This window comes from Juglans regia, chromosome 5 (assembly GCF_001411555.2).
Source record: "Juglans regia cultivar Chandler chromosome 5, Walnut 2.0, whole genome shotgun sequence".
NCBI classification, from domain to species: Eukaryota; Viridiplantae; Streptophyta; class Magnoliopsida; order Fagales; family Juglandaceae; genus Juglans; species Juglans regia.
Genome location: NC_049905.1, coordinates 4,196,708 through 4,217,510, shown reverse-complemented (window position 1 = coordinate 4,217,510; position 20,803 = coordinate 4,196,708). Strand labels below are relative to the sequence as shown.

General features: G+C 31.0%; 3 protein-coding genes across 3 annotated transcripts; all 3 read right to left on the bottom strand.

The window, feature by feature from the left end:
- Window positions 1-3,048: 3,048 nt before the first annotated feature.
- LOC109003834 (RING-H2 finger protein ATL70-like) lies at window positions 3,049-3,528 on the bottom strand. Its single transcript, XM_018982147.1, has one exon. It carries the CDS (start codon window positions 3,526-3,528, stop codon window positions 3,049-3,051), a length of 480 nt encoding a protein of 159 aa, XP_018837692.1.
- Window positions 3,529-9,952: 6,424 nt separating this feature from the next.
- Window positions 9,953-10,492, bottom strand: LOC109020220 (RING-H2 finger protein ATL70-like). Its single transcript, XM_019002642.1, has one exon. It carries the CDS (start codon window positions 10,490-10,492, stop codon window positions 9,953-9,955), a length of 540 nt encoding a protein of 179 aa, XP_018858187.1.
- Window positions 10,493-17,336: 6,844 nt separating this feature from the next.
- On the bottom strand, window positions 17,337-17,828 carry LOC109015402 (putative RING-H2 finger protein ATL71). The gene has a single exon (XM_018997874.2). It carries the CDS (start codon window positions 17,826-17,828, stop codon window positions 17,337-17,339), a length of 492 nt encoding a protein of 163 aa, XP_018853419.2.
- Between the last annotated feature and the right edge of the window lie 2,975 nt (window positions 17,829-20,803).

Sequence of the window (20,803 nt, the reverse complement as noted above, 5' to 3'; positions counted from 1 at the left end):
AGAAAAAATATTAAAATGATTTTTTTTTTCTCAAACGTACTTTTTAATTTATTTGAGATTAAAAATTATTTTAATATGTAACACATAAATAACCTAACTAATTTTATCATTAATTAGCTTAAAAATTACTTTAAGGGAAAAATATTTTAATATGTAACACCTAAATAACCTAATTGATTTTACTATACAATAAAATCAAACACTTCCTAACTCAAGTCTTATATACTAAATCGAATACAATTCATCAAGGCTTCAAATAGTACTATCTTACAGCAACTCGATTTATGGTCTATGCTTGTCGGGAAAAAAGAAGTTCAATTTCTTCAATAGATGTTGCCTACACAAAACTTTATGAAACTGAATGTAGATGATAGTAGCATAGGGAACCCAGAAATAAGCGGAGGTGGAGTTCTTAGAGATACAAAGGGTCATATGATTTGTGTTTTTACCAAATATCACGGCATTAGCTCAAATAATATTGCTGAGATTCGAGCGTTTTTGGATGGGCTGATCATGTTTGTACGAATGAATATAACTCATGTTGAAGTGAAAACTGATTCTAAACTTGTGGCTTAATGGTGGGATAAAGGTGGGCATGTCCCGTGGAGGAGTCAAACTTGCTGGAAACAAGCTAAAACGATATCGAGCTCGATGGTGATATGGATCTCCCACTCTTATCGAGAAACAAATCATCTAGCCGACAGACTTGCCAAATTGGGTTCTAGTGGAAATGAGGCTTTTTTTCAGTCCTCTCACAACCTACTGAAAGATATTCTGGGAGCTATTTGTATGGATAAAGCTGGAGTACACGTTCTCTATTAGAAATAACAGGTTTGGTTATAGGTTTTTTTTTTTTTTTTTTTGCCTTTTATTTTATTTTGGTTTATCTTTATCATTTGTTGCTTTTATTATTTTGTTAGTTTGGATGCTTTTGTTAATTTGCTGCTTTTGTTATGATGTACAGTATCGTGTTTAGTTAGTTTGGATGCTTGGATTTGGTTTTCTAGTTAGTTTTGAATATGTGTAACCCTCAAGTGTTAAGATATAATCACGATTTTCTTCTGTCATAAATAAGGACTATCAATAAAATTGAGGTACCGTCCTATTCTTAAAAAAAAATAACACTTTTAAATATTCGTAACAACTCAAACATATCTATTGTGCTTGATGTATCTATAATTTTACGTATAATATTATATATATTTACTACTATTCATCCCATTTTATTAATTTTCTTTTAATTCAAATTTCAAAATTAAAATTTTTTATCTTTTCAATAACTAACACGTCAATAGATAGAGGTATGTGCGATCAATAGATATATATAGGTACGTGCATAAAATTGTAATTATAAATAATATTTTCGTTTGCTATATAAACAATGGTGTTTTGGATAAAGCCTGCATGTTTCGCTCCTCCATTAAGAGCATTTGTATTGAATTATGGAAATTTAAATAAAATGGATAATTTAGTTAATAGAAGATAAAAATGATCTGCATTGAATTATACAAATGTAAACCAAAATGACTTTCAGCTACAGTAAATCTACTCTTGTGGTTATATTTGACCTTCACTGTAGCTCAACCAAATCTATTAAAAAACCATTTCTTTCATCCAAACACACTCTCTTCCCTCTGATTTCTTCCCTCAGTTTGTTCCTCCTGACAATAAATTCTCTCCATTTCACTCATGTGCCTTTATAATATTATTTTATTATTATTTTGAGATATTTTATTATTTAAAAATATATATATTATTTTATTATTCTTTCCATTTCCTCCCACCAGCATTTGCATTTTATTATTGAAAAAAAATGTTATTAAATTTATAATATTTTATTATTATTTTAACTAATATATAGATAATCCAATGTGAGAATAAGGTTTAAGTAGAATAGTCAAATGGAAAATCATATCAAATTATGCAGACTTTACATTTATATTTGCATAATCTAATACTAGTGCTCTGATACCCGGCATAGTACTAGATTGATAGGCAACGGGGAGGAGAGTTGAAAAGCAATAGTACCATACAAAATGAAACCGGCCAATTAGAAGACCCTTCTGTAGTTCTGTTTAGAGTATTGACACACAATCTCCACCACACTCCACACTCTATATTTTTTTAAATTTTTAAATTTTTTAATATATTTTTTTGAGTTTATTATTTTTAAATTATTTCAAATTTTCTATTCATTATTCATATAATAAATATTTTATAAAAGAAAAAAAATAATAAAAATTAAAAAAAATGTGAAGTGTGGAGTTGAAGAGATTGTGAAGATTTATTCTTCTGTTTAGCTATAAATTAAGGTGGCACCGTGGCAGAGTACCAATATTTCGAACAATATCGTCACCATGAACTTTTAAAATGTGAATTGAGATCCCTCAAGTTTCCTATTCAAATAATTGGATCAGATATATGTTTTTTAGTTTTGTTACTTATCATCCTCGCACACCACACATCATATTTATTTTATTTTTAAAAATTTTTAAAATTTTTTAATTTATTATTCTTAGACTTATTGAATTCTTCAATTCATCATCCATATATCACACATTTAGTACGAGAAGAAAAAAAAAGTACATTGTGTAGTGTGTGTGGATGAACATTATTCAAAAAATTCGCTCGAACAACATTCGATATATATGAAAGAATTTACGGATTAATGGAAAATGGCATCCTGAGCACTAAATTAGTAGTGTTTTATATGCTCATGATTGAACTACGGATTCGTATTTAGATGTGTGCTTGATCATCCGTATATATAACTGGCTCAAAGAATTCCAGTTTTCCTATCATAATTTGAAGAAGTGCATACTTGTTTATGTTAAAAAGTAGAAACTTTAGGAATGATATACTAGCACTGGCCATAGTTCCTGAAGGCAGTACTCGTGAAAGCTGATCAATTATCTTTTTCCAAAATGCATACCAAACAATAAGTCTAATTCTATAAGTACTTGAACTGTCTTTTGATCGATCTGTAGCGCTCATTGCGATTGTCTGTGATAATTTGCAGGGAATTAAACTCTATCTCTATCTTTCTAATCACTCTTGCTGTGTGGCCAAGGGAGCTGGCACCTGAATGGGAGGCCGAACCGCGCTTGGAATCGAAACTGCCGAGTTCCGACACATTGGGCAAGTGGGATGCAGCCTTAACCAGGGGTTGATGCACTTGAGATGGAAGGGATGGCCACAATCAGGCAGCAACTGCAGGACGTCAGTTTCTTTATAATCCATGAAACATATAGAGCAGCAAGAAGCTGTTGAGCTGTTGTTTTGGAGCTTGTATTGGGAGTAGAGGAGCTTTGGGAAGCTTTGGAGACTGACTTCATCAAGGCCTAATTCAATGGAGGCAAAGTTTCTGTCAGAGTTTGGAATGGTGATGGTTTGGTGGGTGGATGGGTTGCCAGCGGCGAGGCCCATGCGTGTGCAGAGATAGGAAGCAATGGTTAAGAATAGGGTTATCAGGATGAGACCGAGTGGGAATGTGATGTAAAAAGCAAATTGATCAAGGTTAGGATCCATGCTATGGGTACTGGAATATTGCCCACTACTGTATATATAAGTTCATGCACCAATTAAGAACAGCTGCAGAATGGGATTTTGGGAGTAGGGAATGAAGGTTGCTTCTAGAGAGAGAGAGAGAGAGAGAGAGAGGTTTGAAATCTATTGAGGCTGTAGTGCCAAGAAATATCTTTTTTGGTATGAAATATTTGATCAAACATTGCCTAGCTAGCTAGCAGTACATGATTTGGCCTTGCTTATTTAACTAAACTAAGGCTTGAAACAATAAAATATTTTCTTGAGAAGCTTGTTTTGGGCATATCCTTACTCCCATTAATATAATTAATGATTTTGGGCAAGATTACCTGGAAGGGAAGGAAAGCTGCAAAATAAAATATTAAAAAAAAAAGTAGAAGAAAATAGTCACTATCAACAAGGATTAGGAGAATAAACCATCTCATGATCTAGCAATTACTTAGCAATTAATCTTATGATGTTGCCATCCATTTCAAAATCTGATATTATCCCAAAGTAAGTGGACCTCTCCTATGAACGCACGTGCATATTGTATTGTCTTTGATGTTTCAACTACCTGTTCGGAGTTGCGATAGGAGTTTTAAAAAAATGCTTAAATACTCTTAAAAGCTTTTTAATAAGAAAATTAGGTTATTTGGATGTTACATATTAAAGTTGTAACGCCCCGTCCCTAAGGGTCCAAACAGTTAACTCATGTTACTTAAAAATAATTTTTCTCTATCGCACAAAATACTCATTAATTCACATCAAATATTCCAGTATAATTATTCTAAAAACAATACAAAGTCTTAATATAAACATCAACCTCCCAACAAATCACATCATCAGATCACAACAAACTTACTAAATAAAAATCCTCAATAATCATATAAACCTTATATACTTAAACCATCATTCTTAACTCCTCTCACCTATGCTCCATATTCTTGATCCTCAACTGGAACATTCAAATCATCTGAAAAATATTGTGGAGATAAGGGGTGAGTTATCAACAACTTAATAAGCAGAGAACATATAATAGTATGTAAACATAAACCTTTTCAAAAAATTCAGTATGCATAAACAAAATATTTCATTTTTATATGCAGATCTCAAAAACGTGTTATCAGAAAATCAGAGCGACTTTTCAATATTTTTATACTCAAAAACTAACTGTTCATATTTAAAGACCATTTTCATATTCAAAAACCAACTGTTCATATTCAAAGACTCGTTTCAAAATCAAAAAGCCTTTTTATATTCAAAAATCATTTTCATATTCTAAACCCAACTGTTCATATTCAAAGATCCGTTTCAAAATCAAAGAGCCTTTTTATATTCAAAAACTATTTTCATATTAAAAAACGATTTGGCATAACATAACTGAATATTTTCATCTTATCATATCGTATCGTATCGTATTATATCGTATCATATCATGTCATATTATATACCATGTTTAACCCCCGTGGTAGGGTTGTGATATCCCTAGTGGCTAAACTATGCAGAATTGAAACTTCTCATTTTTCAATCTCGGAGCTCCGAGTGTGCATACATGAAATAACACATAAAAGACCACTTTGTTTCTAAAGTGGGTGCACTCATATCATATCATATCATGTAGGTACCAACCATATCACATGAACCAATATCATCATATCATAACCATATTCAGAATCAGAATCAAAACAGATAAATATGCCTAAGGTTTTCATATCCATATCATATCAAACCACATGCTGAACACATTCATATCATTTTCAGATGATCAATAACAGATCTAAAATATTTCATATCACATGTATAAAAATCTCAGTTTTCATATTCGCTCTTATGCACATTTCAGAAACTTGTCAAATATTACTCATATCTATACTTTTCATGTCAAAAACATTTCTTTAATCTTTCATACATATTTCATGAGTGAATGTAAAACATATACTGAGATTGTTTTTCACATTTTCTTTTTAAAATAACATACACATTTTTACAAACCAATCTCAGTTCATTTCTTTTTGTACAAATCTAGCATAGCAACCCCGCTTACCTGGACTTCTTAGTTTTTCGAAAACTTCATCAACAATGCCGAACAAAATTAATCGTTGCCTATAAGATAATCACGTAATTTTTCATAAATTTCCAATCAATTTCGAATTTCGATATTCAGGCCTAAAGTTCTAAAATAGCCTATTTTTAATTCCTCAAAATCCAAAATTTTCATTATTCTTAAAATACCAATATCACTGTTTAAACTCATCAATATCCAACTTTAACTTTGACTAAAACATTAAATTCTAACCTATTTATGATTGAGATCTTACTATAATTTATAACACTAAATAACATAGCTATATCGAAATCATTCCATGTAGAAAATCATACTTTTGTTTAAATAAATAAAAAATATTATTTTAAAATGATTCAAAATAAGATTTTGCACTTACTGATCATTCTAAGAATTCATCAATATTTACTTAATAACCATTCCGATAAAAATATCAGTCTCTTAAAAATACCAACTTAACAAAATAAACCCACATGTGCCTAAGTCTAAATAAATAAAAATCGCATGCAGCCCACGTTTCAAATGCAAAATACAAAAGCAGTTGATGTTCTAAAAAAAAGGGTAAAAGGGTAATAACACCCTTCATCTACAAGTTACCCGAGACACACAACAGTTCCCTTTTTAAGTAACTATAAACAACAACAAAATAAAAACTAGTAGAGGCAAAACGTGAGCGACGACAAGGACCTACCCACAGAAAACTGAGGCAGTGGCACCGTGGGAGTGCGACGGATGCTGGGCTGAGGTGGTGGTGACTTCCCCGACGAAGTTTCACAAGGAGGGAGAAAGAGAGAGAGCTGAAAATGAGGGAGAGGGAGCTAATGTGAGAGAAAAGAGGGAGGGAGAGCAAGCCGAAAGAGGCAGATACGTCAAGGGAGGTTGGTGGCTTATCGAGAGACTGAGGTGGCGCGCGATGGACTTGGGGGTGACGGGGCGAAGGCAAGTGCCGTGGGTTGGTAGGTTGATGGCTCACGGTGGAGGAAAACACTCATTTGTTTCTTGGTGCGAGAACAGGGGCTTTTCGTGAGGTGGGGGTGGCTCTTGATTTCATGTGGCTGAGCAGAGGCTAAGGGTGTTATGGTGCAAACCGTTGGATGCAGATGAGCAGCAGCAAGTGGCACCAAGGGGTTGGGGTGGCTGCAGGTGTGGCTCTGTTTCGGTGATGGAAGTTGTGGTTGACGGCAAGGATCCTTGCTAGCACAGTGGAGTGGAGCTGTCGGTTGACCTTCTGTGAAGAGGAGGACGAGCGGCACATAAACTAGGGTTGAGGATGTTTAATACATATATATATATATATATGATATAAATAGTAAAGAGATAAAAACCTAGAGGAAAAGGATGAACGGATGTGCATGAAAATGGAAGGTGGACGTGAAACTGTGCGACGTGAATTCTGGAGATGCTTCCATGGGCCTGGGCCTGGCAGTGGGCTAGGTCTTACAAAAGTACTTTTAATCTCAAATAATCTAAAAAATATGTTTGAGGAAAATCATCATTTTGATGTTTTATTTTTCAGATAATGAGGAACATGATCCGAATTTTAAAAAGACTGTCAATAGACGAAAACACCAATACAACTTTAAGATAATTACAATTTTCAAATTTTCAAGAATATGATCATAATCTTTAAAAATTCAAATAATCGTCATTTCCATCTTTGAAAGTATTTTCATAATTTGTTTCCAAACAAATGTATCGTGTTTGAAAATATTTTAAACATATGGTTACCAAACAGTAAATAAATTTTTATTAGTATTACTTATTTTTCAAGTTATAAACTATAAATCCTAAAATATGAGCTATATTTTTCATCGCAATCCCAAAATACACTTAGTTCTACATGCAGTAGTTTGAATGCTTGAACTCGAATAGTTGTATTGAGGATTCTAATGGTTCTGTCAAATGAGGTTGGCAGCATGCATGCATGCATGGCTCTGCCATTTTCGACCTAATTCCTTAATATGGCTAATTTTGGCTAGTTTGCAAAGCAATTGTGTAGCAGACAAGAGTGGCATTTCGTGTTTGTGGGTCATATTAATGTCGTATTAATTAACTCATGGATATTCGGCTATATGAGTCAACCCGATCGAACACGATTCATTAAGTTAAACGGATCAGATCTTCAAACCTTCACAAGACTCATTTAAATAACGGGTGACACGACACGCAACCTGTTTTAACCCATTTAATAATTAGTAAGAAATACATCAATACGACACTACCCATTCAACTTGTTTCAACCCGTTTTATGTAAATAAATTAAACTAACTTGCCTAACCTATTCGACTGTCTGATTAACATAATTTTACATAAAATTTAAAATCTATATTTATTAGTAGCCACAAAATTTAAAAAAATATCAATATTTTTTTCAGATTTTAACATATAACCAATATTATAAACTCAACAATAACAAATATGAGCATAGGTCTAAAATTACAATTTCAACAATAAAAACATAAGTCTATTGATAAACCAATATAATTACAACCCAACAATATTGAGAAATTTTAACTTTGAAATAAAATTTAAATGGGTTATTGCATGTTGATTCCTGGTTAAAAGAATTGATTCGTTATTAACTCATTTATTAATCGTGTCTTAACGTGTAAATCTATTTTAATCTAAACTCATTTATACCAAACTCAAACCTAAAATTTTTGTATTGAGTTCGTGTTAAATTTATAGATCGTGTCATATATTACCATTTCTAGTTATGTTTGAGTTGTTTGTAGCAAAATGTATATGTAGAATTCTACAAAACAAAACATGGTGGCCAATACTGTTGTAAGGTTGGGGAATGCAACCAGATTGGGCTCGACTAACCAAGACTAAGGTTTGATGTGCCCACAACTGCAAATGAGTTGCAAGCTCTGTTCCTTCAAATTCAAAATAATATATGGTTACTTTTTGCCCTGATTAGTGCTTTTGACCTATGACTACCTTTTTTGTTAATTCTAAAGCCAAAAAACTAAAAATGTTAAGAAACAAATTATTGAAGTTGGACTTTTCAAAACCAAATTACTTCTTTTAAAACCAGGGTCCAAACATGCCAATTTGGCCTAATTTGTTTTGAGAGATGAAATATAAAATTTTAAATTTTTTTTAAGTTTTGTATGGTCAGACATTCTTTGAAAACAAATACTTATTTTTTATCTTATCCTATTTCATTTCATTTCATCTATCATTATTTTATCACTATTCATCAATTATGCTATACACAGAAAAAGCTATCTGTGGAGCCTATCATTTCTTTCTTTCGGTAGCAAATAGCTTTTATGAGTAGGTCTCAACGGTAAATATTATTAGTAAATATTAGTGGATCCTAGTGGCAGTAATGCCAAAATGTGTGGGAAAAAAAAAAACAAAACAAAATGCAAGTGGTAAACGGAAAATGCCGAAATGTTAGGAAAAATAAAAAAACAAAACGCAACTCAACTCAACACAGCTCAAGAAAAAGCAAAAACAAAATCTATGGATCCCACAACCATAAATACTTCATAAAAAAGTCAAACTAATCTCATCTCATCTCTATAAACAAACATAATTTTATCTTATATCATCTATATTCAACATATCTCAATACTATTTATACACATCTCAAAAAATCTCATCTCATTTTATATTTAAAAACAAACGAGTCAATAAAACATGTCCTAATTTCCTTTTATGGATCAAATGAAACATTTGTTTTCATTTCTTTAATTTCTGTCTTACTTCACCTGCTTGCAATTAGATCATAAAAATGCAATCTTCAATCTGATATATATTAACCTTCCCATTTCTACTCCAAAGTTGTTCTAATTGTCTGATGACATTAATAAAATTAAAAAAAAAAAAAAATTCTTTCACCCTATCCATTTGTACAAAACTTGTCCCGAAAAACTAAGAAGTAATCACAAAAGGTCAGAAAGTTACACCAACATATATTTAATCCCATCATCAGGATGCCTCAAATATTGCACAAAAACTTTATTAGGCCCAATTTGATTCTGACTGGATTTTAATTATTTTATCGAATTATTATAATTTTTATATAAAATATAATAAATAATTTAATTTTTTTAAATTATAAAATAATAATGATATTAAAAAATAATATTTTAATAATATTTTATTCAACTTTCATCTCAATTCATCATCCAAATGGATCTAGTCTCGTTTATTTTCACAATTTATTTTAATTCATTTTATTTCATCTTATCTAATCATTACAATATTTTTAAATTTTTATATAAAATAAAATAAATAATTTAACTTTTTCAAATTTTAAAATAAAAATAAATTTTAATAATATTTTATTTAATTTTTAATTTTAATCTCAATTCAGTAAAAACATACAAACTCACTGATCGATCGATAATTCTAATATATATCTTGCCTCGTTGCCAAGGGGTCCACCACGGGGATAAGATCAATACTCGTTTGTGGACATATCCGACATGTCCGAGGCTCCGATATGTTCCTCCGACATATCGGACATGTCGGATGCTGCCTCATCCAGGGGTCGATGCAGCTCAGATGGAAGAGATGCTCACAATCAGGTAACAGCCGGAGCATGTCCTTTTCTTTGTACTCCACTAAGCAGATGGCGCAGGAAGAATCTGCAGAGGCACCCTTCTGGGTTGTTTCAGAGTAGAGGAGCTTTGGGTAGCTGCCGACAGTGGATTCATGGAGACCTGGTCCGATGTTTATGGGATCGGCCTGATCATGGTCTGCGGCGGAAGCACTGCTCCGGTGAGGTGGCGGCGGGATGTCGGGGAGTTTCAAGAGAGTGCAAGCAAAAGTGATGAGCAGGATGAGAAGAAACACTCCAACAAAGAAGATGATTCCATAGGTAAACCCACTCATGATACCATCGCCGGCATCAGTACCATATTGCACGCCGCTGCTGACCTTGATCATGATCTTCCTCGAATAAAGAATGTGAGGCCAACCGGTCGCCGGTGAGAATATTATTAATTATGGGGAAGAGGGTCAAGGGAAGCTTTTATACATGGTTTAGTGTTTGTTTGTTCTCAGCATCGCCATTTAAGTACATCTCCAAATTAGAATTTGTCACTTCAGCCGGTTTGGAAGTTGAGTTTAGCTGAAATGAGTTGAGTTTTATATAAATAATAGTTAGTTAAAAAAGTGAATTGAGTTTTATGAAATTTATTTAAGATGAGTTTAGATATATTTATAAAATTTAAAAAAAAAAATTATGAATCCTACATATAAAGAGATGTTGAGTTAAAAAAAATTATAAATCTTATATATATATATATATATTTTTTAAAATGAAATAAATTTTAAAATTTTAAAATTAAGTATTGGATGTTAAAATTACATTTATCAGTCTAAGTTTCAAACGAAACCACATATCAGGTCAAACGTATATTTCAGGATCTCTCTATCAAACACTAAGGCCTCGTTTGTATTCATAATTATCTCAATCCATCTCAACTCATCTCATCTCATCATTATAACTTTTTTAAATTCCTACATAAAATATAATAAATAATTCAACTTTTTTAAATTTCAAAATAACTTTCTCAAATTTCCACAAGATTTGAGAAAAAAAGTTGAAGAAATACTAGAAGAAAAAAAGTTAAATCCTGAAAAGATTATCAATTATTTATAATTGGATAAGAATTTAAGTCACAAGAGAGTAATGTGTACAGGGTATTGGTTTGTCAATGATATTGATCTTGATCAGCTGCATATAATATGCCCACAATGTAATTGAATATTGAATTGAGTTAAATTGAATTGAGTTGAATTGAGATGATAAAATATTATTAGAATATTATTTTTTAATATTATTATTATTTTAAAATTTAAAAAAGTTAAATTATTTATTATATTTTATGTTAAAATTTAAAAAAATTATAATAATAAATTTAGATGAGTTTATAAACCAAATGAAGAATCACTTTATTTTCATCTAAGCGCCCACTTGATTCAACATGATCACTTGATAGCTCACAACCTTTTTTTGTCATGCTAAGTTTTTATTTTGAGAGATGATATTTATAGTTTTAAAGCCCGTAAATCATATACATTCTTTTTAAAAAAAACAATTAATCAAAGAAAGAAATTGCATGTCCAATTGTCAAGAAAGGAATCATGAGTAGTACTGAAGGTACTTGATCAAAAATGGCTTTAGGATTGCGGCAAACCTGCAGTGATTTATAAATCGCCAAAATTGATCAAATGCAACGATTCCGAAATGTATTTGCAACGATTTTGAGCGCTGAAAAATGCTAGATTTCTTGTAGTGTGCAGAGATGAGAATCGAGCAAATCAATAAGGTTATTGAAAATGCTGATCCCTTGAGGAGATCCAATCATCATCCAATCCCAAGCCAACAATGTGATGAGAATTGAAATGGACGTTTTTGAAAAAATCTAATTGTAAGCGATTTTACGCACTAATATGCGTATTCATTCAATATGATTGGTCAGAAAATAGATTTTATTAAAAACAGTACTAATTTAAATTTAGAATATGATGACAACAATATTAATACGTAGATTGGTTTGCAAACTTACTTATACATAGCAAAACTCGACCTTTTTTTTATTTGCTGTGTGGCATGTAACTAGGGTGTTATATGTTATATATATAATATAATATGGATATATATATATATATATATATATATACTAGCGGTTGGGCAATGTGCGAGGCACATTTGCCCGGTTGAAAAACAAATTATTTTGTAAAATATAAATATGTTTTGGGTTAAAAAAAAAACGTAATCATAAGTAAAATAAATAGTATATAGAGAATTTTTTATGAACTCAATTTCTGCACCTAACAAGTGAAAAGAGATGTGGATAATTTTTGTGATAGTGATAGTACTTCATTGCATAAATCGAAGCAATCCAACCGAAGAAAAAAAATGAGAAGTGGTAAAATGAAATGTTGGATTTAAATCTTAAAAATTTTAATGTACCAACAGCAGCCTTATCCTTCAAAAAACAACACACGTAGACATCATATCCTTAGATATGATTTGGATCGATGTATTAATAGTAGTGACATGGTTTGTGAATAGTAATATATAAAATTATTTGGATTAAGATGTTTTATTTGATTTTAGAAAATGAGAGAAAAAAAGTTAAAATAAAAATATTATAAAAGTTAAAATATTATTGGAATATAATTTTTTAATATAGTTTTTGTTTTAAAATTTAAAAAATTTATATTTAAGAAAATTGTAATGATTAGATTAATAAATTAAAAAATATTTTATATTTAAATAATATTTTAAAAAATATATAAAAGTTTATGAAAACCTAAGAATCTATTAATCTCTTCCTCGAACTCAATAATTTTGTTTGGGAAGAGATAGATTGTCAATTCCCTCATGACCCAATGATGTTGTAAATTTTTTATTTTTTTAAAAATGTTTATGATGATTAAAAAAATACATGAAAAAAAGAAAAGAAAAATAAAAAAATGAAATACACATTCATGACATATTTTCAGGTTACTTTTTTATTAGTTGTAGCAGTTCTCTTTAGTTAATTAAGAATATTATCATATTTAAATTATGTTAAAACTCTAATTATTTATATAGTTATACTTTTTTAAAAATATTTAACAAAATTTTATTATTTATTTAATGATGAAATATTAGTATTTTATAAATGGCTTGGTTATTTTGAAATTAGTGGTACTTGTGTAAAATCCTGTATGGTGTAAGATTTTCTAATTGATAAAAAAAAGCACGTTTGCCACATCTGTCAAATTGAAGAAAAAAATAAAGTATAATTTCAAATATTAAAATAGTCTAATGTATAAGAATAAAATTATTATTTATTTATATTCATCATTTATTATGAAATTTAAATTATATTAAAAATTCAAATTAATTAGATAGTTTTTTTCTCTTAAAAATGTACAGTAAAATTTCATCATTTATTTAATGATAAAAAATTAGTATTTTATAAATTAAAGTTAATTTTTAGTGTATGATATAATAAACAGTAATAGGATATGCGAAAAAAACATGCGAAGAAAAAAAAAATAACTTCTTTATTGATCATTTAAAACTCAAAAATCAATATTTTTTCTATTTTTTCTTTTTCCTTTCTCTCATTCCCTACGCACGATTGCGGTATTACGTCGCACATTGGCATTCACACGGATTAAAAAAAAAAATTGTTTATTACTGTTCATGTCGATGAACAGTAATAAGATTTAAAAAAAAACGGTTGATTTAGATTTACTGTTTACGATGAACAGTAATAAATAATAATATTATTGCGGCTTTTAAGTATAGGTAGATATATGTGTGTAATTTAATTTAATTAGTAAATTCTCTTGTCATTTTATAATTTATCAGATCATACCAAGCTAGTGGCCATGCAGAGCGTATTTAATTCATGGATTGGAGAGACTAGCTAGTCACCCTCACTAGCGTGGATGATAAGAAATCAAAACCCTTTTCAAAAGATCTTTTTTTTTTTTAATTATTTTCTTAAAAATAATTCTTTTAGGTTAGTGGCTGTATCTATAGTCAAACGAGCTTCCAAGTTGCAACGTTTTGTATATAAATAATATTTCATTATGATCTTTAATTAAGCCTAGCTAGCTGCAGTACTAGAATATTGCCGGATACATTCCGCCTTCTGATCCATTGTTTATGCAAACCAGCTGCATGCCAAACGGTGGATCGAAGCACGCTTTTAAGAGCTAAAAAGTAATCAAAGAATAAAACTTTACGTTAGTCATTTTTGCATATTTTTTTACGTACTCCATTATGTGATTGATTACGCGCGTATTAAAAGCCTTAAGAAAGAATGCATATATATATATATATAAATATATATATATATCTCTCTCTTATACTATAAAAGCCTCTATTGGCATATGAACAGAAATAACCAATAGTTTTGTTTGACATTTTTTGTTTTGCTTATGCTCCGCTGTAATTGAGTGTAATTACATTTGTACCCCTGACTGCTATGTTCTTGGTCTCTATAGTGTCATGTCATCTTGCCTGACCGAGTGAGTTTTCCTTTTTTGTCCCTCTGGTTGGTCGAGTGTATTGATTTTTATGTTTACATTTTTGCCCCTGTTCGACTGAGTGTAGTGATTTGAGTTTTTGTCTATGTCTGAGTATCTGTTCAGTTCACTTTTTCTCATTCCTTTATTCGATCATTTGAGGACAAAATCGGCTTCTCATCCATTGGCTTCTACACATTTGATTCATCTACAGTGTGATGCATGGTGTGATGTATTGTCAGGGTGAGGAGATGTTTTGGTTGCTTGATGGGAGCGTTGGAGGCCTAAGTTCTCGATTCTTGGTCTTGGCTATCCATCCGAGGGATTTTGGAGGTGAAACGTCAAAGAGGAGCTTCCAGTCGCAATCATGTATCTCAGTTTCTCTTCTTCATTCTTGTGTCGGTGCTGTGTGGGTATGGTTTTTGTCGATTCTATTTATTTTCACTCTGTGGGTGTTATGAACCCTGTTGTAAATTATTGTGATGTAACTAGGAAAGAGAACGGAAATTTAACGATGGATGTTGTAATGGAAATCATAGATGGCTATGAGGTGTTTGAGAAAATGATAAAGAGAGTCTCAAATTCTATTAATAAAAATAAATGTTTCGAGGGATTCCAAACTCCTTACATACTTCATAAACCTTGACAATTTCCAGATTCGTTCTACTTTCCCTTTCTGCTCTCCCATATACCCCTCATAGTTCATACAACATAACCCATAACAGAAATAATGATTGTGATAAAATGACTGAAAAAGTAACAATCACTAAATGATAGACAAAGGTCCCCAAAACGAACAACTTAAACAAAACGCATAGCTTAACTAAAGACCCCAAAACGCTATGTATATTTCTATATTTATATGCTCATAAATCTTTAATAACCATACTTAAACTCCAAATTCATTTCATGCAGAAACATTTACCGTATCTCCAACACATCGCAATATTGTGTTCAGAAAAATAATGGATCATACAGCTAGGCACAAAGGTGGATCAACTCGTGAAGCAGCACCACAAAAGATTCAGGGCAGGTTTGGAGGGTGGGATGAGACACAAAATTCTCATCTCATCTCATCTCATCATTACACTTTTTTCAAATCTCCAAACAAAATATAATAAACAATTCAACTTTTTCAAATCACAATACAATAATAATACTAAAACATAATATTTTAAACACTAAAATAAAACACAAAATTCTCATCTTACCTCCCAAACCTACCCTCAATGTTCTCTCGATAAATGCCGTGAATGAAGACACCGCATGACCTCTACATGCATAACTCCCAAAACTTTGTAACCACCATCTCAATGACCAAGAAAACAATTCCATGATATTTTTTTGTTTAAGGAAGAAACTGTAATTTGAATTCCTGGCAAACATGCTTTATTTCTCAAAATTGCTTAAACGAATGGTTTGTTTAAATTTATTAGTGTTTGGCTCAATTGTTTATAACTGGAATGAGATTATTATCTTTCTTTAGCCTATCATTACAATTTTTTTTTTTTTTTGTTATATAGAGCCTATTTATATTTTATAACAACTTATTTTTAATTCAACCGGGCAAACATGTCTCGCACGTTGCCCCACTACTAGTATATATATGTGTGTATATTAATATTACAATATATATATATATATATATATATATATATGCCAAAAACCGTTGAGGGACCAATGGACCACACCATGCATGCATGCATGCCATCTCGACTATACATATTATATAGGCCGCAATATATGTTAATTAAAGTCGTATTTAATCCCATATTATATGCTTGGAAGACAAGAATCGCCTTAATTTTTAGCCTTTAAAAAACAATATCACAAGCATTAATACCATATACTCATCATGAAAGCTAGCTAGCATATAACTTTACTTATACTCATGTGATGACCTATGTTTACCGGAAATTATTCTCTATATATTATAAGAAAGTTACTTATTTGTTACTAGTTATTTTCTGTTAAAATGAATATGTTTGTCAGCTGTTTTTTTGTAGTGGGCCTGCAAAAGGGCAATGGCGGAACCAGAAATTCTACGTTGGGGATATTGATCTATGAAATGACGATGATGCTTGTATACATGTCTATATGTATGTGTATGTAGATATCAAAGTACTTTGTTGTTTATAATTATAAGAAAATACATTCTTTTTGGATTGTATATTAGTTTCAATGGGCTAGTACTACTTAATCATATATATATTTGCAGTGTATCATGTTCTCATACGTACGTACATACCAATTAAAGAACAAGAAATCAGCCGAAAATAATTAAGGTTGTCATGATTTCCTATTATTTATCTTCTTTTTTTTTTTTTAATATAAGTCCTATGATTTATCTTGTACTTTACAAAACACATCAAAATCAATATTAATTTTTGTAGCGCTGCATGTAGTTTCTAATTATAACAAGAAGGAAATCAAAAGTAAAATACTCTATAAAGAAAGTGGTTATATAAAAATAATCTCATAAATTAATATGATTTGATGGAGTTTATCAGATTGTAAAATTATTTTTATTATAAAATAGTATGACGAATCACATGAAATCATATTAATTTATAAAATTATTTTTGTGTAATCTATTTATGACTGTAACACTACTCACTATAAAAATTAAAAAACATCATGCCAAAGTTAGGGTAAGAATTAATTAATTCGAAGAAAAAAAAAAGAGGAAAAAATATATATGATCTCTAGCTTCAAACCTCATGTATAACTTATAATTTGAGCCTCCATCTGATCAAATATCTCGTCCTACTGCCAAGCTGGGAGCTACCTGATCATTAGAGAGAGGAGTCTTCGCTGGAGGAGTTGGGGCTGGCGAGCTCCGGCAGACGGGACAAGTAGGATGCAGCCGTAACCAAGGATCCACACACTTCCCATGGAAAAGATGGCCACAATCCGGCAACAGCCTAAGCATATCGGCATCCCCATAATCTGCCAAGCATATGTAGCAGCAGGAAGCAGTTGAGTGATGATCATCACCTTTGTGGAGCTTGGCTTTGCAGTAAAGGAACATCGGGTTGCTCCGGAGAGCGGCTTCGTCGATGCCGACCTCAATATCAACGGCGGAGTCTTCTTCTTCGGTGCTTGTAATGGAGTTGCCGTTGGTAGAACCTTCAGGTTCATGGCCTGAATGCCTGCGGGTGCAGTAGTAAGATGCCACGGTCATCGTTATGAAAACCCCAATCACGACAAGGGAGAGTCCCAAGCTATAAGCAAAGCCATCCATGGAGTTCATCATGATCCTGATCTTAATTTTTGGTGGTTGAAATAATGTTCAGATCAGAGACCCAAAAAACTTTGATTTTCTTTGTTGTATGAATATTGGATCAGAGAAATAGAGAGAAGAATATGATCATGAGCTACACCGAATTAAGCTGTATTTCAAGAGTTTGACAAATTAAGAATATAAAGATCAAAACATGAACAAGACATATCTAATTGCAAGCTTGGGAAGTTGCCGTCCGGTCACTGTCTGCTCCCTTAATCTCATATATATACTTGTTATATATAATATATATATATATATATGTATAAGGATTGTCAACGGTTTATATATATCACGTTGCTCTCAACATACATCCCTCAGGAAAATATAATTAAAACAATTAATTAAAAAAATACCCTCCAATTAATTGTTCGTCAGTACGAAGAGACGTTGTTTACTTGTCATCGCAGACGATCAACAACATTTTGCTTAAGAAAAACTCACCCGGATTCTAAAATAATTATTATAATCTATTTGATCCCCGCGAGGATTCATGGATAGAGTGCATGGACTTTGTTTTTTCATGACAGATTAGAAAAAGAATAATTTTATTCGAAGCCGGCACTACAATACCACATGATCAATATGACATAATTTAATTTAAAAAATAAATTTTAAAATTTGAAATTTAAAAATTAAATTATATCATGTGAATGGTGTGTGTTCCAGAATAAAAATCTTCAAATAGCACTACTCTTCTAAAAATTGCCTCAATCTCTATTAATAATAGTAGGGCGTGACAATTAATATATGGTGGATGACTTTTGAATCTTTTTTTGTAAGCCATTTTTTAATCTATTAGTATTATATTAACAGACAATATTCTTACTTACTTTCTTCCAATAATGATTGAGTGGGTGTTCATCAATCATCCTAGTTCTTGATATTTTGACCTATATATAGTTTGGTTTATAGATCAGATCTATGGTATAAACTTTTTATAAATAATTATTTTGACATGATGTTCTAATTAATTTGATGCTGTTGATACAAGTGGTATTAATTCATGTCCTATTTTTTTATCACAAGTTGCAATGCTAAATTAAACATGTTCTAGTTTCGATTACAAGTTGCAATATTTTAGTGATCTCTTTCCTTTCTTTTTCTTTTTCTTTCATTTTGCAAAAGAAATATATATAGTTGCTTCCAGTAGTGCAGCAACAGCAGTACCAATGACCATCATTTTTGTATCTTTTCGTCCACATGATCTCATGACTTTTTTTTTTCTAGCTAAAAAAATATTTAATTTTACTAAAATTGAAGATATATATAGAGAGAGATCAGAGGGGAATACTTTAGCCATAAAGAGATTACAGAAAAATAAACTCACAAACTGATGTGACTTGATATAGTACGTCAAATTGTAAAGTTAATTTTATTATAAAATAGATCTAACGGATTACATTGAGCCACATTAATTTGTGGGTTTATTTTTGTATACTCTCATTATGTATGTAGCATTTCTCATATATATATATATTAATATACAGTTCAAAAGAAACAAATAATAATATTGAGTAATGTTAAGTACAAGTTTTAAATAGACAAATTTCGTGCAAGACTGTTATAAAAAATGAGTACTACTAAAAAAATAATTTTTTTATACTTTTTTAAAATAAGATTCATATTTTTACACAAAATTATACGAGACTTATCTATTTAAAATTTTTACAAATCATTTCTCAATAGGCAATTAAGTAGAGAACTAGCTCTTTATGTTTAATGAGTATATAATTAATGATACTCACATAATATATTTCACAATATATTTTATAATACATATTATAAAATAAAAATATTTTGATAAAATGATGTTACTTTTGTAAATTACATTCTTTTTAAAATATTATTGTATAGAATATTATAAAAATTGACGTGTGTTTATCATTTTTTATGTTTAATTAGGTAGTGTTAATTCTTCTGCGCCGGCCAACACGTACAGAACCATTGCAGATGTTGGAACGAACGAGCAGGCCTATGCAGCCTAGCTATCGGGTGGCAAATCATGAACTAGTGTCCTTGGAATTTGGTTTTAATTAATGATGATCTTCGGAGTCATGATCTCTCAAATGATCATGTTAATTTTAAGGTGCGACAAGTTCTTTGAAACCCATTAATTTCCCGTTTTTTATGTTTAAAACATTCCTGCCACAGATTTGCATGCCGTTTTGATTTGAAGTTGGGAAAAACAAAACTCAGCGTGGAAGGGAGCGCAGTCTGATCAACTCATTCATTCATCATGATAAATGAGTCTCATGAGCACCATGCATACAACACACCTGCAGGCTGCAGGCTGCAGGCATGCATATGATCCTCATCTTCATCGTATTCGTATATATGCCTCTTTGGCCTGTGCTTGCCTGCGACGTATTTCTTCATCATGCATTAATATTAATGTAGTCTCTTGGACCAGCTCGATCCATGTCTTTTGGAGGCAGGCAGGCATGCAGCACGGCCTCCAAGGGCATAGGGTGTCTGGAAATTCCACTGTGAATAGTGTTGCCAACCCCATCCTTGGGGAAGATCATGAGGAGCCGATTGAGTCGTGTATTGCAGAAACATTGATATGGATCGATAACATGATGATTGCAAATGTAGAAAAATTTACAAAATAAAGGACTGGGCTTGCTAGCATCTTTTGTATGCCAACCTCGTATTAAGCCCAATTTATTTTTTAACCACATTACAAACATGATTTTTTATTTTTAATTTTTTTTTCACTTATCAAATATGTAGTATATATATGATTAGTAAAAAAACTCAATTAATTTAAGAGAAATAAAAAAAAATAAGTGTGGTGTAGATTTCATCATGAGAAAGTGTGAAAATTTATTTATTTTTTTTTTTATGGGATCCACATTTTTACTAAGAAGAATATTTTAGTCATATTCATAATCAAAATTCATTTGGCATAGTATAAACTGAAACATCACATC